This window comes from Papaver somniferum, chromosome 4 (assembly GCF_003573695.1).
Source record: "Papaver somniferum cultivar HN1 chromosome 4, ASM357369v1, whole genome shotgun sequence".
NCBI lineage: Eukaryota > Viridiplantae > Streptophyta > Magnoliopsida > Ranunculales > Papaveraceae > Papaver > Papaver somniferum.
Window position 1 is genome coordinate 60908323 of NC_039361.1, and position 22440 is coordinate 60930762.

Sequence of the window (22440 nt, forward strand, 5' to 3'; positions counted from 1 at the left end):
GTATGAAGAAGAAGACTGGGGAAGCTACGATGATGAGATTGATGAAGACCTCTTTTGGGGTATCAGCAAGAACAAAGGTATTAGGCTTTGAAAAAAGCTTGAAAATAAATAACTCTTTTAAACAGGTTCTGCTGATGCTTGCTTCTTGTCTTCTTTATTTTGTTGTTGTGAAAATTTCTCTTGTCGCAGTTTGATCTCTTTAGGCCGGTTTATTCAGGTTTCTTTGCCAGATTTTTTTGTTGATAGGAAGTACTGACAGTAGTAAGATAATAGTGTTTGCTAATGTTTTTTTGGTGTTGAAAAATTTGGGGGTAGTAACTTTCTGTTGTTTTGTTAGAATGAGGACTTAGAACAGTTAATTAGGATTTTCAGGTGGGTTTGAAGAATTGTGTAATTGGTACTTCCGTTTCTAGTTTGGGAATGTTTGAATTTATGAACAACTGTTAGTTTGATAAATCCTTTACTGTTGTGAATAGTGAAAAAACGGGGGTCTAACAACCACATCAATATTTTGTTTAGCAATCTGTATGGAAAAACTCCAATATACTTTCAAGAGAATCAACTAGACAGTCAGACTCAATCTTTAGAAAAGTATACCAAAGAGTTTATATCTCAATTTCTCAATTCAATCCGCAATCAAACAAATAGGAATTTGTGAACCCGGTTGAATAGGAGAAATAACTGGGACGGTATCACAAACCAATATCCAAGTGTCAATCAACAACCCAAAGGCCGGATTCAAGAACTGATTGATCTTAACACACAACCTGTGATATTTCAATTATATAAACAAATATATTGCGGAAAATAAATAACACAGACACCAGAAGTTTTTTTAACGAGGAAACCGCAAATGCAGAAAAACCCTGGGACCTTGTCTAGATTTGAACACCACACTGTATTAAGCCGCTACAGACACTAGCCTACTCCAAGTTAACTTCGGATTGGAATGTAGTTGGGACCTAACCAATCTCACACTGATCAGGGTATAGTCGCGTTCCTTACGCCTCTAGAACCACACCGGATTTTGCGCATTTGATTACCTTAGATGATCTTACCCATAACTACGAGTTGCAACGAGCCAAAGTCGAAGACTTGATAAACCAATCTGTCTCACACAGAAAAGTCTATAGAAGAAATAAATTTGTCTCCCACAGATAAACCTATAAGTTTTGTTCTCTCTTTTGATAAATCAAAGTGAATGGGAATCAATTGATATACCAGACTTATATTCCCGAAGAAGAGCCTCGAAATATCAATCACCTCACAATAATCTTAATCGTATGGTAGCGAAACAAGATATTTTGGAATCACAAATGATGAGACGAAGATGTTTGTGACTACTTTTTATCTTGCCTATCGTAGATTAAATCTCGAGCAATAATCAATCACGATAGAAAACAACAAGATCAGAACACGCAACTAGAGAGAAAATAGTTGGTTCTGGCTTCACAATCCCGATGAAGTCTTCAAGTCGTTAACCTACAGGGTTTTGGAAAAACCAAAGGTTAAAAGAGAATCGACTCTAGTCGCAACTAGTATCACACATGGGGTGTGGGGATTCGGTTTCCCAGTTGCTAGAGTTCTCCTTTATATAGTCTTTAAATCAGGGTTTGCAATCAATGTTACCTTGGTAACAAAGCATTCAATATTCACCGTTAGATGAAAACCTGATTAGACTCAAGCTAATACCTTTCAACCGTTAGATCGAACTTAGCTTGTTACACACAAATGAAAAGTGACTTCATTTAGAATGAGTAATCGTGCCTAAACGTGTACACCTTTGTTAGATCAACAATAGTTAACCGAAGTTAGCCATATGAACACTTTCATATCAACCTCATTCATCTTAACCATAACTAATTCAAATTACTCAAATGAAACTAGTTCTAAAGTTGTTCAATTCTTTATATTTTCATAGAAGTATACAAGACACAATTGAAGCAAAATCGATTTTTATTCACTCGGATCAAGTCATGAACATTATAGCCATGGTTTGCAAAAGATTGCATTCCTTATTATATAAATATATCAGTTCATTAACAAACCGATTTTATAACATTATCCACTCAAGTATGCAAAAGGGTACGCATACCTTAGTGGTTGGACTAGTTTGGTTCGCCAGTATGCAAACGGGTATGCATACCACCAAACTCAGTAAAGTCCCGGAACTTGAATCTCATGCCAGTACGCGTACCGGTATGCGTACTTAGTTCTCGGACCTTTACTAAACCAATCAGTACGCATACGTATATGCATACCATGGTTCTCGGACTTGGATCACACATATGAAAGTACGCATACTGTGCTTATATCCAATTGTTCTAAACTCTCATTTCAACCATTGAAACATTCTCGGAAGACGACAATAGCTTTCTCACACAAACTATTAGCTTCAAAGCAATTTTCAAGTGATCGAATGATCAATACAAAACATTGCGAGTCTAAATCAAATGACTTTCTCACATAAATCATGTAAGATGTTACCAGGCAATTTTCACATGATCATCTTTTGACTTTCGTCAAGAGTATAAGATGAACTTGGTTAAAGCAAAAGCTTACCAATACATATTTCGAGAAATACATAAGCGACTTAAACTCAGCTCGAAATATCAAATGTGCATAATTGAGGTCTGTATAGCTATACAACTTTTATCTCAAATAGAAGATAGAGTAGATAGAATTTTGAGCGATAGATGAGTTCAAATCTCCACATACCTTTTGTTGATGAAGTTCCACAAGCTCCCCTTAGTATCTCTTCGTCTTCAATCGATGAATGCCTTGAAGTCTAATGCTCAACTACACTTTTTATCCTAATCTGAGACTTAGCTATAAGTAGACTAGAAATCAAGACTTATAGTTTTGGCAACTAAACTTGACAAACAAGCTTGAGATAGCAACGCTTGCGAGTTCTACCGAGCAATGCTCTAACAAATAATAATTTCAATAACCTGTTTGCAATGGCTAAGAACAGACTTGTAGATTAAAGATAATAGGATGATAATCACTGGAAGGGGAGATTTGAGATTGAAAGAGAGTTGATCACAAAGATATTAATGTAAAAACTGCACACTTCTAATCTTCAATCTTCAAGGGTTATTCAGTGATGTCTGATATACTCAAATGCACACTTCTAATCCTAGTCCGTGACTTAAATTTAGTATACTATAAATAAAGGTATAATTTTGATCATCTAACATTGACATGCTTGAGATAGCAAAACTTATGGGTTCAACCGAGCATTACTTTAACAGATATTATTCTACTGATTATTGAAGTTCATGGACTTTAGATCAGGAACAAAATAGACAGAAATCACAAAGTTCTTATCATATCATACTTTGTAATTTATCAATATAGATATATAAACTCTTATTTTATTTGTTTGGATTTCTTGAGAGGTGGTTTTAATCTAGGCTTCTTAGCTAACTGAGTATAAGTGTTTCAGATTCGTGAGGTTTTCTGGACTTTGTCTACTACAAAAGGATTTCCAAACCTAGAATGAAATATATCAAATGGGAAATCAAATTGGCTTGTATATAAGAGGAAGATAGGTATCAAAGTCCTCATTTAGGCTGTAAAGAAAGTCAGTTGAAGGAATCAAGTGCGGAGTATCTTGTGAGGTTCAAGAGACGTATGGAACACGACTGCAGCTGAATTTCCTGGAAGGTTAATCGGTCCCAACTACATTCCAGTCTGAAGTATGATAGTAGGATAAAGTCTGTAACGGTTTAATACAGTGTGGTGTTCAAAGATGGATGAGGTTCCGGGGTTTTTCCGCAGGTGCAATTTTCGTCGTTAATAAAACTTCTTTGTGTCTTGTGTTTTCCCGTTTCCGCATTATATATTTTATCTTTATAATAGGAATAACACAAGCAGTACGTAGTCAATCTAGATAGTTTAAGTCCTTATTATGTGAGATAAAAAACAAGACTCGTTCTTGTTGAGTTCATTTATTGAAGATCGATTGCAAGTTTCATACTTGTTAGAATTCGGATCCTCTTAATTCGGATACGACTAGATTGATCTTGAAAATTGATTTTTGATATCGTCCAAGAAATCTTCTAAAAAATTAGGAACACGTATCTTTAGTCTATACATTTTATTTTGGGAGAGAAAGAGTAAACCATACAGATTGCCGAACGAAAATCTTAGTGTTGTACGTGGTATCCTTTTCAGATATGTCAAACAATAAATTTTTGTTAACATATTAAGCGATTAGTTCTTTATTGAATTTGAAATTCCATTTTTACCAAGTAAGAGCCTGTACTTGAGATTTCTTCTTTGCAGTATTCATCATAATACTAAAGTCATACGACATATTTCAGTAGATGTAATGGTATATAATATGAGTAAATAGGACAGTCAGTCTTCACATAACTTTGTTGATGAAGTTTCTGTATACGTCTCTGTTGTTTTTCAGTCTTCAATATTAAAGGTCGATTGATGAATTATGATATATACTCAACTACCCTACCATGTTCCAATTCCGAGACTAACCTTAGTGGACTATAAATCAAAATGTAGTTTTGATCAACTAAATTTGACAAATACAAAAACTTATGAGTTTGACCGAGCAATGCTCCAACACAACTAAAGTTTAAGTAATATTAAATGGCTCTCCATGCAAGACATTTAAACCTTCAAAAGGAATTAGGCAGGGATATTCTCTATCTCCTACCTTTTTATAATTTCATGAAAGGCTTGTCAAGACAACTGGCTCACTGTGAAGAAACCAAAAATCTAATTGGCATCAAGATAGCTAGAACTACTTCTAAAATCAATCATTTGTTTTTTTGCAGATGATTTCCTGTTATTCTGTTGTTGATGGTGGTTTTTTGTTCAGGGATAAAATCGTAAAACTCTATATTTAATGTGTTATCGTTCTGCAAAGAAATAAATCCATTTAAAAGTGATGAGTGCCTATGCCTCTTTACTTACATATTTATTGAGCAATTCAGTATACTTATATAAAAAATTTATTTAGAATAATATTGGTTGAAAAAATCCCATGTATTTGTAAATTTTATTAATCTCCCACCTGCATTATTCACTAATTCATGGCTTTCTGAGTATTTTCACTATGTTATTCCCAGCTGAACTCTTAATATTGACATGATATGACAACTAATGTTCGTTCTCAGCTTATCAGCAGCATGAGTTTCCTGAAGTGTCAGGATTAAGATTTGCATGAAACTACTCAATCAGAGGCACGCAAGCTGCGCTGCTCTCTGAGAAAAAAGTTAGTAATTTTGTATCAACGCGCAAAATTCACCAAAATTAATTAAGTTTCTGCTAGCTCGCAAAATTCAATTTTTCTAACCTAATTTTATCAATTTACAAAGATTGGGTTTTTTTGTCGTCTGTGCAATATCTCGATCCCTATTGGTCGAGACTAAACCTAGGCAAACTAGGAAATTGATCCATCATGGACCTAGTAATAGCATAATCCTACTAAAAGTTAGAAAACTAGAAATAAAGGGGAAACTGCGACAAGTGAAGGCAATATCCAAAGGGTCGCGACCGCGTCACTTGGCCGACCGGTTTGCCTTAGCTTGCGCCGCCTATCACTGGCCCTCCATACCCCATGTTGTTGTCTGTCGGCCTCTCTTTTTCACTATCCAATGAAATTGCTCCAAAGACGCAGCCTATACTTTTAATTAAAGGTGGAAGTATCTGGTCGACATACTTAAATTCCTTAGCTGGCCATCCAGATCAGTCGCAAACTAATCACGACCGCACAACTTAGCCGGCCAATTTAGCAAGCTTGGCCTCCTCTTGGCGCGCCAAACAAGCTCTGTGATTCTCACTAACCGACCCTCTGTTATTTCAGCCAATCAGAACTATCCTATCCCGCAGCCAGCATCCAGAATTGCTAGCCAAAGTAAGCTAATCAAGCGGCCCGAAAAAGGTCTTAATTAGGTCAAGACAACCCATGGAAGTCTTAAATCAATCACGTCCATCCAACTTGTCCAGCCGAATTTTTCGGCTTAGATCTAATTTAGGTCAACCAATGAGGAGCCGTTATGTTCACCGGCGACCCGTCTTAGCTTTGACCAATCCCATCACTTCTAGCCTACCCTGCTGCGATCCAAATCATTGGCCAAAGTAGGCTAGTCACGCAACTTACAAATGTCTTAAATAAATTTAGCGGCAATCAAAAACTTCCACAAATCATCTCAACCATCCAACTTGGCTAGCTGATTTAACCGGCTTGGATCTAACTTGGGCCGACCAATGAGATGTCATATGGCTGTCGGCCATCCATATCCTATGAGGATCGACCACCTCATCTCTAACCAACACGGATATCTTCTGGCAGTTTCTCAAAGATGGACGATCGCGCTCCTTTTAAGACCGTGAATTTCACGACCAACCAAGACAGGCTCTACACAATGATGCTTCATTTGCATCGATTATTTTGAGCTGCTTGCTTAAAAGCGATGCTTTACAAACATCGATTGCAAACGATACTTTATAAATATGTATTTCACAAATAACTTAATTATTTAACCTAAAAGCACTGTATGCTATTTTTTGCGGCAAGTCTCACGACTTGACTTGTCACATATGACTGCTCGCCCCTAGCTTGCGCGTGATTGGTCGAAATATTTAAGTCTTGCAAGCAAGACTCACTCAGCAACTACCATGTAGGACTTGTTCCATTCCTCATGTAACTTGCTACATATTTTCTATAAAATACTCGAGACATCAAACATGTCACAAACTGGGGGATGTTCATCAGGGTATTGCTCTGGCGGTTTACAGCGTGCGGCGTACAACACCCCCATAATGAGAAAGTGTCAGGAAAGGCGGACAGTTAATGGCAATAGAGAATTAGTACGTTTAAAACCGACCAGTCTTCCCCTCATAGCAAGGACGTGGTTTCATCATTTTACACGATCCCCACTTCTCCATTACTCAACTACTTCCACTTCCTACGAGATCAGGGTGTGTTCGGCTATGACTTGTATAAATAAATTTTCAATCTATATCAACCGACAAGAGTTCATTAACACAAGTATCCAGAAAACACCAAGAACTTATAACTTACATTCTGCAAGCGGGTTCTATATTCTGATACAAATCATAAAAAAACACGCTTTCATAGTTCATCATTCTGATCTCAACACCTTCTTTGCTTCCCTCCCTAAGATAAACACTTCTCCTTCATTCTGTGACTGAAGCAGGAGTGGAACGACCATTTCTTGGTTTAGGCCAGAATTGTACAGATTGATCTCTCGAATCTAAAGTACTCCTGTGCAGTACATTTGTTTAGGGTTTAGATTCATTTCTCGGTGACACACCCAATTTACCATTTTCAGCAGAATCAGTTTTACCCTACTACATTGTAAATCTAATTTAACTCGAACAAGGAATATCTTGCAGGTTATGAATGAGTTTGATTCTTGTTATGGGAAGGTTATTAACTTTAACAAGTCTTCAACATATTTCAGCAATAATCTTGATTCTTCTATTTTTCAAGAAAAGTACAATAAATGGATCTCAAAAATTACCTTGGATTGCCTCTCTTTATTAGCAGAAAAAAGAAAGTACCATTCTCTGTCTTAGTGGATAAAATGGAAGCTAAGATTTCAGAATGGAGAGAATCAAATGTTTCTCCGAAAGGCAGGTCGATATTTACAACCTTGACTTCTCTATTATATTGTTACGGTATGTTCACGGAAAATAGTACTAATTTCATCGTCTCCAATGGTTGCAATGAGTCTTTCTTAATACTTTTATAAAAGCAAAGGAAAAGAATAATGCCTGCAGTATAAAAAATAATTCCTGCAATACAAAGGACTAATCGGTTATTTATTTCATCACCCCAAACATGCCAATATAATCATTGAAGATATGTAAATGTAACTCGATGTTCGAACATCTATCCGAAGTTCCTAGAGCTCCTTGTAAGGCCCGTAGGAAAACTCGTGTCAGACTTGATTAATCATTTTTTGTTGTTCAAGCTGAATAGTTTTATTTTTATAATTTTCTAACTGTACCAAATTCTTATGAATTGAAGTTTAAACTCTCGAATTCTACACTTAATAAGAATTCTCTTTGCTTCTTCCTTTATAGTTTTATCTCCTTGTCTATTCATAACATGTTGATGATATCTTGTCTAAGTTAGCTAGGAATGAGAAACTTACAAATGAGTGGAATAAAAACCCTCTCTCATGCGTCATTTTACAAGTGAAAACTGATATGGATATGACTCTATCTTGTTCAATATATTTCTTTTTATATTAAAAAAAATAAAGGACAACTAAAAATACTTTTGAGCTTTTGTTTTCAAAACTTCTGCTACCACAATAGATTATTTTGCATATTATTTGTTTGTTGAATTTATGATTATTAAGTTATGTTTATGGATAATCATAAAAAGAAAAAGAATTTTGATATAATTGTTTTTGTAGTAACTTTTAATAAACATTTTTTTTTCAAAATAATTTATTATCTTAAAGATGAATTTATAGAGGAGTGGATATTGTTTATGACCTAAGTTTTTTTTTTCTTTCAATCGGCCAATGTTGTTTATCTATCATTTTATTTCTCATTGCTCTCCGATAGTTTAAAGAAAATACGAAGAAGAAAATCTAATTTAATAAAAACAGATTATGATAAGTTTTAAAAACAACTTTTTTTTTTGTTTAAGAAACTTCTAATTATTTCAATACTATTTCAAATAATCGTTTTTTCTAATAGTACCCGAACATAAATTAAACCGACTGTGATCTGCCTTTCTGGATTATGGGATGATAATCCAACGGTTACCAAACAACCCTATAGTGAAGAAAGGATTCTGTAAAGTGTACGCCAGCCTTCATTAAGGTTTTCATACGTGCGTCTGTTCCGAGACAAATCCAGTAAAAGTGATGCTCAAATTGGTGGAGCTGGTGGTTACTAAATCAAGTTAAGGTCAGCAACATTATTTATATTTATTTTTTGTTAGTTAGTATGCGAGTTAGTAGTCTATGATTAGTATGAGATATTTCAATAATAGTCATTAAGCCAATCATGTTTATATCATCAGCACTAGTGCTGCACTAATTTAAGATGCATATCCCTGTCTATGTAGTGAGTAAATAGGTTAGGTAGCTTTATTTTGGCATAGTTTATTCCAGGTCTTTAAACCAACATCAAGAGGCATACCAGCTTCGACGACAACATATACGTGTACATCCTTCATACCCTGGGTGCAACGCTTCTTCAATCATGTCCATGTGTTTGGAACAAGTGAAGAATGAGCTAAGTAACAACTGAACTAACCATCCAGACCTCTTACCTTTTAGCTATTAGCATATACAAAAGTGCATGTCTTCTTCAAAATTGCTTTACTTGTATTGAATTGTAGGAACTTGTCTAATCTATCCATGTGAGCATAACACAATGATCTTCTTTTTTTTTTCCTCTGGACCACCACTATAACTCAAACAGTCGGTCAGTCCGCCAGTCAAGGCCAAAAGTTGACGTCAACTACTTGTGTTTGGATTCAGAAAGTCATAATCTGAAAACCAAAGAAAATAAACCCAGAAGAAGGACAGATTTTAGTAGTAATGCTGAATCACTTCAATTTGATTGCTGTAAACTCTGAAGTCTGACTATGAAGAACCATGTTATACACGGGCCTTTCAAGCAAATGAATAAATGCTCCTATTTGTCTTTTAAGTTTATATAGGGTTGGAAAATTCCATTCCAGCTGCGGAAGAGAATCCTGACACTTGATCCGCATATTATTGAACATTCCAGGGATTATTCCTCCATATCTCTTGCGGCCCTTTACCATCATAATATCTCACCATCATCAAAGTTAGGTCCCTCCTAATCAGGAAATTCCCAAGTTAATGTTCTAAGGACAGACTGACTACTTCTTAGTTAGAATTATTACCGAATCAAGAAATGATACACTGAATAATAGGTGAGAAATAAATACAAAAAACTCAAAAAATATTCACAATTTTGGAAAATCAAAGTCAACAAACTACTAGTATTAGTATTCAGGTAGGTAATGTTAGTTGAAAACCGTTTAACACTCGACAGCAATCTGACACATTCCCCCGCCATCAACCTACCTTGCTAACCTAAAATTCTCCGACCATTTTCCATTAATATTATCAGAAAATAAAATGAAAAAAATTAGCTGTTCATTTTTTTTTTTCTTTTTCTACAGGTCTCTGTTAATGACAGGGGCTTCAATTATAGACACGCATACACTATTATAAGTCAGATTAATCAAGAAAACAAATCTGTTACTCTCAAGTTTAAAAATCCCGCGTGATTCGTTATTACATTCCAAGATTGTTATAAAACAAAAATATCCATCATTGACTTTTCCTAGATACATTCCGTTTTTTTTTTCTTAATTTTGACTGAGTTTTTGGAAAAGCCTTGTTGTTCATCCAGAAGAGTATTGAGAGAATGTGTAGAGTTAATAAGAAGAATCGAAACCCTAGTTATCGTAGGGTGGTGAAAGAATTAAACATCAATTTTTTTCATTGTCAATTTCATCAACAGAGAAAAAAACAACAATTCAGAGTAATTTCTTCTTCTTTGCTTTCTGGGTTTTCTTGTTTATATCAAGATTGTTAATTCTTGGGAATTTCAAGAGTTTTGAATATGAATAGTAATTTTGGCGGAGATTTTTTTTTTCAGTTTATACAGAGGAATTGAAATGAATTGATATAAGGAAAAAATAAAAAAGGTTGGAACTTTTGATACGTAGTGGTTTGTCTTAATCTGTTTGTTCTTATTACTTCAAATTGAGAAGTTGTTTTGATTAGGGTTTCTTTAATTGGGGGAAAACCTTATCTCTGGGTTGTCTCCCTTCTGTCATTTTTTTGATCTTTTGAGAGGGTTTGGATGAATTATGTAATGAATTTCAATTCTTGAAATTTATTTGATTTCAGTAGTGTTAGTGTTTTGAAGAGAGAAATGAGTCATGGTGGTAGAAGGAAGAAGCTGCATTTCAGACCATTTCTAGCATGTCGAAGACCATTAGTGAAGAACGATGATCAATCACAAGTTGGTGGACCGGGGTTTTCAAGAGTTGTTTACTGTAATGATCCAGATAATCCAGAAGCTTTAATTCTTAATTATGGGAATAATTACGTTAGAACTACAAAATATGATGTTGCAACTTTTTTTCCGAAGTTTTTGTTTGAGCAATTTACTAGACTTGTCAATGTATACTTCTTGATTATTGGCATTATGGCCTTCACACCTCTTGCTGCTTACTCGGCTGGTAGCGCAATTCTACCGCTTATTGTCATGATTGGTGCAACCGTGCTTAAAGAAGCTGCCGAAGATTGGAGGAGAAGAGAACAGGTATGTTATTTATCCCAACCAATTTGTCAAATTATAACCTTAATATTGCCAATGGAAAATATGGAAACATAACCTTAGATTCTTAGTTTTCCTTTGCTTTGCCCATTTTTGTGTGCTATTTTGGTGCTTGGCTCATTGTTTCTAGCGCGCAACTTGAATAACGTATTTGATTACACTCCCTTAATCCTGATTCTAAAAGATAATTCCATTGTCAAACCTTACCTTGAGTTTTGGGTGAACGGAACTACTCAAACTCTTCATCAGATTGAAGTTGTTGACATGAATATTCATGTTTGTTCGTAGCTGTTAGCGCAATTCACGATTAGTATGATGTGTGATGTTTTCAGGATATTGAGGTGAATAGTCGTAAGGTAAAAGTGTTTAGTGGTGAAGATGGTGCTTTTTATGATACCGAATGGAAAAATCTGAGAGTTGGAGATATAGTAAAAGTGGAGAAAGATAACTTCTTTCCGGCTGATCTTCTCTTACTTTCTTCAAGTTATGAAGAAGCAATCTGCTATGTTGAGACCATGAACCTTGATGGAGAGACTAATTTAAAACTGAAGCAAGCATTGGAAATAACCTCAGGCTTACTGGAGGATCCTAGCTTCCGAAATTTCAAAGCGTGCATTAAATGTGAAGACCCAAATGCAAACTTGTACTCTTTTGTTGGCACTATGGATCTTGAAGAGCGACCTTACTCTCTTACTCCTCAACAGCTTCTGCTTAGGGATTCAAAACTTCGTAATACGGACTACATCTATGGTGCTGTTATCTTTACTGGCCATGATACAAAAGTAATTCAAAATTCGATGGACCCGCCATCAAAGAGAAGCAGAGTGGAGAAGAAAATGGATCTCATAATCTACTTGATGTTTTTCGCTCTGTTTATGATATCACTAGTTGGGTCAATTCTTTTTGGTATAGAAACTGGGAAGGACTTAGAAAGTGGCAGGATCAGAAGATGGTATCTCAAACCGGACAACTCTGCAGTTTACTTTGATCCCAAAAGATCAGCTGTTGCAGCAATATTGCATTTTCTTACAGCAATTATGTTATACAGCTACCTAATCCCTATCTCCTTGTATGTAACCATAGAACTCGTCAAAATTCTGCAGAGTCAATTTATTAACCAAGATCAGCAAATGTACTATGAAGAAACTGACAAGCCTGCGCGTGCTCGTACTTCAAATTTAAACGAGGAACTTGGCCAAGTTAACACTATACTCTCCGATAAGACGGGAACACTTACATGCAACTCTATGGAATTTTTGAAGTTTTCAGTGGGTGGGATACCATATGGACGAGGAGTTACCGAGGTTGAAAGGGTTATGGCTAGGAAAAATGGGCCAGTGCAGGCTCAGGAAGCTGTAAATGGTGGGAATCATATTCCAAATCACGGAGATACTAGACCATTGATTAAAGGATTTAATTTCCAGGACGACAGAATTATGAATGGGAATTGGGTCAATGAACCTAACTCGGCTATCATTCAGAAATTTCTTCGCTTATTGGCTATCTGTCATACAGCAATACCTGATGTAAATGAAGAGTCAGGAAAGATATCATATGAAGCTGAGTCACCAGATGAGGCCGCATTTGTTATTGCAGCAAGAGAATTTGGTTTCGAATTTTACAGGAGAAGTCAAACAAGCATCTTGTTGCATGAATTAGATCCTATCTCTGGCACTAAAATTGACAGGTCAGTTTCTATCACTTCTTTCTACCAACAGCAGTAGTGCAGTATATAAGTTCTTTAGTTCTATTTTTGAAAGAAGATACTTAATTACACGTTCTTGCAAGCATGCTGATGCGGAAAATGTAAATGTCTTCCTTTTTGAAGGTCCTACGAGCTTCTGAATATATTAGAGTTTAATAGCTCAAGAAAGAGAATGTCTGTCATTGTACGAAACGAGGAAGGAAAGCCACTACTTCTTTGTAAAGGTGCTGACAGGTTTGTAAATTGCATAAGACTCTTATGTTCATTTCCACCAATAATTTACTGTTTCTAATTTGTAACTCTTCATAATTTCTCTTGCAACAGTGTCATGTTTGAAAGACTTTCAAAAGATGGGACAGAATTTGAAGAGCAGACTAAGCATCAAATCAATGTGTACGCTGATGCAGGTTTAAGAACCTTGGTACTTGCATATCGTGAATTGCATGAGCAAGAATACCAGGAGTTCAATAAAGAATTTACCAATGCCAAGAATTCAGTGAGTACTGAGCGTGATTCAATGATCGAAGAAGCAACAGAGAAAGTGGAGAAAGATTTAATTCTTCTTGGTGCCACTGCTGTTGAAGATAAACTCCAGTCCGGGGTGGGTGATGAATCTTAAAGAGCTTTGTTGTGGTTAATTAACTTTTTAGGCATAATTTATGGGTTTAGAATATGAATTTCTTTTTAAATTGTGTTCTATAGGTACCAGAATGCATAGACAAACTCGCACAGGCTGGAATAAAGATATGGGTTTTGACTGGGGATAAGATGGAGACTGCCATCAATATTGGGTATGCATGCAGTTTGCTTAGGCAAGGAATGAAACAAATTATTATCACCTTGGAGTCATCTGATGTTATAGCAGCTGAGAAAACGGAGGACAAAATTGCAATTGCAAATGTAAACATTAGTTCCTTTGCTTTTAGTCTTCTATGTCTACGTTTTCGTATCAAACCGTAAAAATTAAGAAAGGAAAGAACGTGGGGACACGTACAGTAGTATTTGCCACTTTACTTTCTTCTTTTTTTATCACTGTGTCCATCAGGATCTAAGTTTTAGTCAATTTAACACTTGATTATATTATGCAATGAACATGATTAGCTTTGTTTCATCAATCTTAAAGGTATCAAGGGCAAGCATACTTTATCAAATAGATGAAGGGAAGGCACAGTTAACTTCTTCAGACGGAAGCTCAGATGCATTTGCGTTGATCATTGATGGGAAGTCACTCGCGTATGCCCTTGAAGACAATTTGAAGCACAACTTTCTATTCCTTGCAGTTGGCTGTGCATCCGTTATTTGTTGCCGCTCATCACCTAAACAGAAAGCACTTGTGAGTTCATATTATTGGTGCTTTTGTTAAGAAATGTGTTCAAGGTATACTTTAGACTAAAGGTGATTAAAATAACCATGTAGGTAACACGTCTGGTTAAAGCTGGAACAGGTAAAACAACATTAGCAATTGGAGACGGGGCCAACGATGTGGGTATGCTTCAAGAAGCAGATATTGGGGTCGGAATTAGCGGAGTTGAAGGAATGCAGGTAATAAGGAAGCATAAAACAGATTTATTTAAATTTCTGTTGAAATCACAAGTGTTACTGCTCAGGAACTCTCATTCTGTTGATTACTTGACCATTTCAGGCAGTCATGTCAAGTGATGTTGCAATTGCTCAGTTCCGATTTTTGGAGCATCTGCTACTTGTACATGGCCATTGGTGTTACAGAAGAATATCAGCAATGGTGAGTCTTTATCAGTTGTTTTGAGACTTCCCATAATGCACATTTAAGACTGATGTGGTTCTGGTTTTGTTCGTATAGTTAGTCAGTAATTTCCTATCTGTGTTGCAGATATGCTACTTCTTTTACAAGAATGTTACATTCGGTGTCACTCTGTTGTTCTACGAGGTGTATGCATCATTCTCTGCCACACCTGCCTATAACGACTGGTTTATGTCATTCTATAATGTTTTCTTCACATCATTACCTGCTCTTGCTCTTGGCATATTTGACCAAGACGTGTCCGCAAGGTTATGCCTCAAGGTAAGTACAGTGCCCCCTGAATGGGAACTTCCCTTGCCCCTCATATGGGAATCCCAATTATGTCCAATTGACAACACACTTTCATCTTATTTTTCTGATGATGAGTTTCTTTTCCTGCGTCAGTTCCCCCTACTGTACCAAGAAGGTGTGCAGAATGTCCTGTTCAGCTGGTCCAGGATACTCGGTTGGATGTGCAATGGTATCTGTAGTGCTACAATAATCTTTTTCTTCTGCTCAACTGCATTAGAGCACCAGGCTTTCCGAAAGAGTGGCGAGACAGTTGGGTCTGATATTCTTGGACTAACCTTATACACTTGTGTTGTTTGGGTTGTAAACTGTCAGATGGCGCTCTCAATCAGCTATTTCACACTTCTACAACATATAGTTATCTGGGGTAGTATCGTTGTGTGGTATCTATTCTTGTTGGTGTATGGCGCCCTTCCTATAAGATGGTCGACAACCGCCTACCAAGTTTTTGTTGAGGCTTGTGCACCTGCTGTTTCTTACTGGCTTATCACTCTTTTTGTTGTACCGGCAACACTCATTCCATACTTTGCTTTCTCAGCTATGAGAATGCGGTTTTTCCCTAGATATCATCAGATGATTCAGTGGATAAGAGCAGAAGGGAAAGCAGATGATCACGAATATTGTCAAATAATTCGGCAAAGATCCATCCGTCCACATACTGTAGGTCTCACAGCACGCGCAGAATCAGTTAAAAGATAGTCTGCGGAATTATTTTAAAGAGCATTCTTGTCACTGGAGGTAATCGATCAGTCAATATAGTGTTTGATTTTTATCTTATAACACCAGCAGTTTCAGAAAGGAATTGCTCATTCCATGTCTGAAAATAGTGTTTATTGGCGAACACTGAAGGAGAAATGCCCCCAACTTTTGTAAATTTTAATTCTTTGTTGGTCGAGGGCATAGATTTTTTTTCCATTTGTAGTTTTTCTCTTTGGTAGTATTATTCTCAATGTACATTTTTGTATTATAACTAAAATGTAATACAGTAGTGTTCCACTCAGAGATTGATAGTAAAAACGAAAACATGTAGAAGTTACAGGCTTACAGCGATAGCGCAATGTCAAAACATCTTTTTTTTCTCTCTTTTCTTTTGCATTTCGGTTCTAACCTTCTTTCTGTTTCCGTAGACTGATTGCAAGAAAGAAAAACAATAAAAGAAAAATGGAGAGTTCAGTAGTAATTACTATAACAAGATTTGACCCTGTAAATCCTTCATTATCCATAAAAATTGTTACTGTTTCACAAGGATTTCATGGCCAAAATTGGCTCATCAAAGAAATAAGAACAATGATAACAGTTCAAGGTTGTTTGACATATGTTCTAATCAAATGATCCCATCGTCTTTTGATGTAATACTTTATTCTTCTTTATTCGCGTATCTCTTTTCACCTGAACCACCATCTCTTAGCAGCAGATATTGGGGAAGCCATGAAAGGGGCATATTGGTTTACCAATGGGTTCAAAGTACGACCAATATTAGCCCATACATTCTGGTGATAGGTACCGGTTACAGGAGTGTGATACACGAGCTTCAATAACTGCCATAGACAAATAAAATGGAAAATTTAAATAGGTAGATAGTAATACAGTGAACGACTAGGGAAAAGATATTGTGAAGTATTTTTGGAGCTAAGTTTTGATGGACCATGCTCAACTGCATGACCCTCCAAGTGGTTGAGCAATTAATATTGCCTAAAAGATGGATGTAGTCATGTTTAAAGGCAGTAAGGAGAGCCACGAATTACCTGCCAGTACACAAACGATTGAGTTATGTTGCGTTGCCACCTGCAACAACAAAACTTAAATTTTCAAGTGTGTTTAATTGTGTAGAAAGGAAACGAACAAAACATTAGACAAAAAGAAAGAAGTGAAAACAAAACAACAACTGACGAGAGTAGTGAAAGAATTAAGAGGAATCCAAGTCCAATTTCGGCCTGTGAAGTCAGTATGTTGAGGATATTTGTGTTCGACTCCACCCATGTGCAAGGTTCATCCAAGTATTTCCTGTACATGAATGCAAACCCGTTTCTAAATTTTGTATTTTAAATCATTAGCAAAAGAAAGAAAAAGGATCCTACTGGCTACTGTAGATGTGTTTCAAAACCATGCCTCTCCCTTGCCAAACTAAACCAATTAGCATGTTGATTATTGAGTTTGATTACCACACAACATACTACAGGATTAAAAATCATTCAATCCAGGTTTCTGCTTGTAACTACTTTACCTGTAAAACATAGACTGCCCAAAATTGCGTCTTAGGAACTTCGCCACGAGTTCAAGAGAGCGGCAAATCACAGGTATTAAGGCAACTGCATTAAAGATCAAGATCAGCAGATGGCAAAAAGGATAGATCAACAAAGATACTAGTCCAATATTGTGAAGCTTATAACTTAAAGCTCATTCACCTAAGGAACAAACTATATTAAATGAGAGAAATCATTACGGCTGAGAACATGTCAAAAAATGGAAAGCATAATGCAGAAGGCAACGAAAATATACTAAAAACAGCAAACATAAGAAGACATCGTTTCGTAATCCCGAAAAGAGCCAGTACATTCTCAAGATCAAATGATATCAGAGTTCAAGTGAAACTCACATTTGTAATGCACACGGGTCCTGATAAAGATGAGGCAGTGCACAAAGGTCATAAAATATTTAGTTTGAATTACTGACTGAAACCACACTTGACCAGCCTGCAGAGTCCATGCCCTAGGTTTCTGAAGACAGAAAAAAATTCCCAGGGATAAGAAGATTAACACATTCAAAAAGCAGTAGCACAACATTCCAAAGCGGATATAAATGGCGTGTGGTAAGAATTACCCCATAGACCGCGTATATAGTATATATGGAGGTTACTAAACAACCCGTAAAGGATAACCTATGCGCCTTTTGTGAAAGATTTTCAGGTATAACAGGAAGAGTAGCTACCAAAGCCACAATAAGTACCTGCAGGCAAATACATTTACTTGAAAATAAATAAACAAGGTAACCAACCACCAACAGAGATATACACTATCAACACTTAAAACACTACTGTGAAACATAGACAAGAATATATAGTACCCAAGTATTCATTGAAAACTGCAATGTCTGTGTATCCCAGCGGTTTAAAGCTCGGTTTGCAGTTGGAGTTGCTGATGTTCTATTACTCCCCCCTAGAATAAATTTTAGGGTTCTTATCAGCATCAAACAATGAATCTAGTAGCAAGCATAAAACAAGACCTAGGAAGGAGGGGTATCCTATTTGCCCAATTGTTAAATGTACCTGTACTACTACTACCAGAGCCCCTTTGGCGCACTTGTTCTGTCACTGGTTGAACAGGTGGTCTTGATGATGATGCCGATGACTGAGTTGAAACTGAAGGCATTGCCTCGACAACAAGATCAGGGTCCTGGTCAAAAATAAACAATATCAACGAATCAAAAAAAAAAGAAAAGAATATTTGGGTGTTTTGGGGTTAGGGTTTAGGTTATACTTACAAAATAACGTTGATAGAACTTGCGTTTATAGTGATTAATAACATCTAAACGAGAAGCCAATTGAGGAGGAATAAGAATGTTAGACCAATAATCTGCCCATCTTGAATCATTATCATAATCATATGATTCAGCTAACACTCTCTTTATTCTCTGTTCATCTTCGTTTTGGTTTCGATTTTCCCCCATTACTCCTTCACTCTATTTTACTCTCGCCACAAAAGATTGAATGAATTCACTGTAAAAGAGAGAGTGCAGACTTCAGACTTCAGAATAGCACCAAAATCCTCTTCGAGATTTACGAAAACTGAGCCATGGAATAATCTAACGGCCGTAGTCGTCATTAGTGATTCATGTTTGACTCTTTATCTTGGTTCTTTGACCTTGGGTTCACGTTGCCGGCTGGCTGGATTGGGTTAAGAAAAGACTAATAGGATGTTTGAATATTAGAAGCAAAAATCATAAGCAAAGTTATTTTGTTCATAAAAAGTCGGTTATTTTTGTTTTTAGAAGTCGTTCTGAAGTTTTACTTTCTAGAAATCGTTCTTAAATTTTACATTCAAATTAAGTTCTTGGTTTTTGATTTCCAGAAATCAAAAGTTATTTTTGGCTGTGTATCCAAACGCATAATAAAATGGTGTTTGGATATATTTAGTTTTTCAACTTAAGTAGATCGGTAAGTCAAAAGTTTGTTTCAACTTAAGTAGATCGGTAACATTAAAACAAGCCTTGAAAAAAGTCTCCAACACCTTGATCGGGTTACCAAAAATCAGTTTAATATCAACAGAGGAAATGATATCAGGGAGGCTAAGAAAGCTGTGGAACACTGGCAGAATGTACAAGAAAGATTATGGAAAACTAAAAGTAGATATCAATTAATCAAGCTAGGGGATAGAAATACCAAGTTCTTTCATGACTCAGCTAAGAAAAGATATAGAAGAACCAAAATTTTCTTCATTCAAAAAGAAGACGGTATCTGGCTCCACAATAGCAAGGAAATTGCCCAGTGCTTCACCTACCATGTTGCTCATATGTCCACTGCTGAACCTATCACCATAAACCAATTCATTATCAACCTCATACCTACTACCATCACCAACACTGAGAACAATAATCTCCTCAGAATTCATGATGCTGCTGAAATCAAATCTATTCTCTTTAGTATGGCTGGAGACAAAGTACCTGGTTCTAATGGTTTTACACCTAACTTCTTTCAATCCAACTGGGAGATTGTTGGAGAATATATTACTACTATGGTTCAAAAAAAAAATTCAATTTTGGATTTCTCCTAAAAGAAATGAACTCAACTTTCTTTTAGGAGAAATGAACTCAACTTTCATATCCCTCATTCCTAAAATTGACAACCCAATCACCCCTTCTCACTTCAGACCCATATCTCTATGCAACACAACTTACAAAATTATATCCAAACTTCTTGCTCAAAGGATAAAACCTCTTCTTCCTAAACTAATTTACCCTTTTCAATCTGTTTTTATTCATGGCAGACAAATATCTGATAACATAGCCATTGCTCATGAGCTTATCCACCACATGAATACCAGGAAAGGAAAAAAATGAGCTGCTTGAACTATGGGCATCAAGATTGACATGGCTAAAGCTTTTTGATAGAGTCAATTAGGACTTCCTCATCCAAATCATGGCTCAAATGGGGTTAGTACACAATGGTGTAACCTTATTCTGCAATGTATATCTACCACTAATCTTGTTGTTTTGGTTAATGGTTCTCCTGGGAAGTTCTTCAAGCCTTCAAGAGGGCTCGGAAAAGGAAACCCTCTTTCTCCATATCTGTTCATATTCTGCACGGAGGCTCTCTCAAGATATCTTATTTATGCTGAATCCCAAAGCCTAATTCATGGAATTAGACAGTGTTTTGATGCTCCTGCCATTAGCCATCTCCTATTTGCTGATGATTGTATGATATTTCGCAAAGCTAACATGGAGGAATGCAACAATCTTATCAAGATTTTCCAAGACTTCTGTCAATCTCCTAGGCAAATGATAAATTTTGCTAAATCTGGTATTTTCTTCAATAAAAACATTTCTCCTAATTTTGCTGATAGTATAAGCCACACCATGAAAGTCCAAAGGATCAACATCAAGGATAAATACTTGGGATCTCCTCTCTTAAGCAATAAAATAAAAGTGCAACCCTCCAAACCATGTGTTGAGAAATTAAAATCCAGGCTTGCTGGATGGAAAGCCACCATGTCAACAGCTAGAAAAGTCACTATGATTCAAATTGTTACTTCCACTTGCAGTATCTATCAAATGAACTGATTCAAGCTACCTAAGGCCACTTGCAAAGAGATAAATGCCATCCAGAGAGATTTTTTCTAGAATAAAGAACCAGATAAACCTAAAAGTCTCTGTTACATAACCTGAGATGTTGTTAATAAACCCGAAGATCTTGGAGGCTTGGGTTTCAAGAATATGAAGGAGTTCTTCAATATTTCCATGATCACTAAAATATCCTGGAGATATTAATCACTGAACCTCAATCCCTCTAGAGATGTACTATGAAGGCTTCTCACTTCCCAAACCAAGAGGTCATAAGGATGGATACCAAACCAAAGTCTACTGATTATTGGATTTGGAAAGGTATCCTTGAAGGCATGGCCAATATCCAAAAGTACTACATCTGGAAAATTGGGAAAGGTAACCAAATTCATATTTGGGAGGACAGATAGATTGATGGTCATCCTAATATCATTCCAAAATCTCATAACTGTCCCTCTAACCTTACTATTGTTTATCAACTTTTCAATACCACTGGGGATTGGGACTTAGATCTATTGGCTCCCTAGTTCACTCAGGATGTTCAAAACCATATCCTTCTTACTCAGCACAACACCAACACAGAAGACACTCTCAGCTGGAGATTATGTCATAAAGGGGTCTTCTCTGTAAAATCTCTATATGATAAGCAGATTACTGATAAGTATGCCAATGATGTTCTCAATGCTCCTTGGGGAAAATTTTGGAATTTTGATACTTCTCTATCCATCCATATTTTCATTTGGAAATGCGCTCATTGCATTCTTCCTACCAATGCTAAGTCTGCTAGCATCCTGAATTATATTGATCATATCTGCAATCATTGCAAGAATGCTAAAGAAGATATTACTCATGTTCTCTTAGCTTGCCCTGCTTCTTCCAAAGTTTGGGAAAGATTATTTGGGAACTCTCATCGACTCTTCAGTGCTTTATGTTCCTTTCATGAGTGGATTAATAGCTGGTTACATAATGATACTCATAATACCAGCTGGAATGCTACTTATGAAACTATTTGCTGGTTCATCTGGAAAGCCAGATGTGATCTGGTTTTCAGGATAATTACTCCTTTAGATGACAGTACTGCTCTGAAAAAAACTCAGCATTTATGCTCTTTTAATAGAGTTATCCACAATCTTAGGCGTATTCTGAACGATATGTACTATTAGGATACCAACAATAATCAGCATGCAAGAATTGTTAGGCTGACAACGGATCACATGGAAAAGTTTGGAATCACTGTTAACATGAGTATTTTAGAAGTTGATACTAACATGGCTAATGGTGATTTTCAACCATATACTAATTTGCCTTTATTGCTTTGTCCTTCTCAAGTCAATGTGTGGGAGCAAGAAACTACAAGGACCCTACAGTTTGACTCATCAGAGCAGATAAAACATGCAGAGGAGCTGATCTAACTTTGGAATGAGGCAAGGAAATGCAGAAATCCAAAATTGATTTTGCTGCAGAATATTAAGAAACTCTAAAGGCCATCAAAGAAGGATATCAAATGGAAGTACAAGAAAGATTTCAAGCAAGTTTCACCGTGACTCAT

At 36.3% G+C, this 22440-nt stretch overlaps 2 protein-coding genes across 4 annotated transcripts; one reads left to right on the forward strand and one right to left on the reverse strand.

Moving 5' to 3' along the window:
* Positions 1–9827: 9827 nt before the first annotated feature.
* Positions 9828–16202, forward strand: LOC113275670 (putative phospholipid-transporting ATPase 9). 3 transcript variants are annotated; one of them, XM_026525212.1, is made up of 11 exons: positions 9828–9922; positions 10911–11328; positions 11676–13030; positions 13172–13282; positions 13373–13649; positions 13751–13948; positions 14172–14381; positions 14465–14590; positions 14691–14789; positions 14898–15089; positions 15213–16202. In XM_026525212.1, exons 2-11 carry the CDS (start codon positions 10936–10938, stop codon positions 15813–15815), a joined length of 3564 nt encoding a protein of 1187 aa, XP_026380997.1. In that variant the 5' UTR covers positions 9828–9922; positions 10911–10935; the 3' UTR covers positions 15816–16202. The 3 variants fall into 3 exon arrangements, with proteins under 3 accessions (XP_026380997.1, XP_026380998.1, XP_026380996.1); XM_026525213.1 differs by lacking the exon at positions 9828–9922 and having other exon boundaries at positions 10152–11328; positions 15213–15288; positions 15432–15636; XM_026525211.1 differs by lacking the exon at positions 9828–9922 and having other exon boundaries at positions 10153–11328.
* Positions 16203–16296: 94 nt separating this feature from the next.
* Positions 16297–18939, reverse strand: LOC113275671. Its single transcript, XM_026525214.1, has 9 exons — positions 18597–18939; positions 18382–18508; positions 18180–18271; positions 17937–18062; positions 17713–17833; positions 17341–17425; positions 17007–17120; positions 16862–16901; positions 16297–16654 (listed from the first exon to the last, which is right to left on the reverse strand). Exons 1-9 carry the CDS (start codon positions 18780–18782, stop codon positions 16502–16504), a joined length of 1044 nt encoding a protein of 347 aa, XP_026380999.1. The 5' UTR covers positions 18783–18939; the 3' UTR covers positions 16297–16501.
* Between the last annotated feature and the right edge of the window lie 3501 nt (positions 18940–22440).

What these genes read in the sequence shown, in the direction of transcription:
- LOC113275670 (XM_026525212.1), top strand. Translation starts at nt 10,936, where the DNA reads ATGAGTCATGGTGGTAGAAGGAAGAAGCTGCATTTCAGACCATTTCTA. An exon ending in ACAAAATTGCAATTGCAAAT is followed by an intron (nt 13,949 to 14,171) that starts GTAAACATTAGT and finishes TCAATCTTAAAG; the next exon opens with GTATCAAGGGCAAGCATACT. An exon ending in CCGCAAGGTTATGCCTCAAG is followed by an intron (nt 15,090 to 15,212) that starts GTAAGTACAGTG and finishes TTCCTGCGTCAG; the next exon opens with TTCCCCCTACTGTACCAAGA.
- LOC113275671 (XM_026525214.1), bottom strand. Translation starts at nt 18,782, where the DNA reads ATGGGGGAAAATCGAAACCAAAACGAAGATGAACAGAGAATAAAGAGA. An exon ending in AGTTTTCAATGAATACTTGG is followed by an intron (nt 18,063 to 18,179) that starts GTACTATATATT and finishes ATTTGCCTGCAG; the next exon opens with GTACTTATTGTGGCTTTGGT. An exon ending in GACCCGTGTGCATTACAAAT is followed by an intron (nt 17,426 to 17,712) that starts GTGAGTTTCACT and finishes TCTTTAATGCAG; the next exon opens with TTGCCTTAATACCTGTGATT.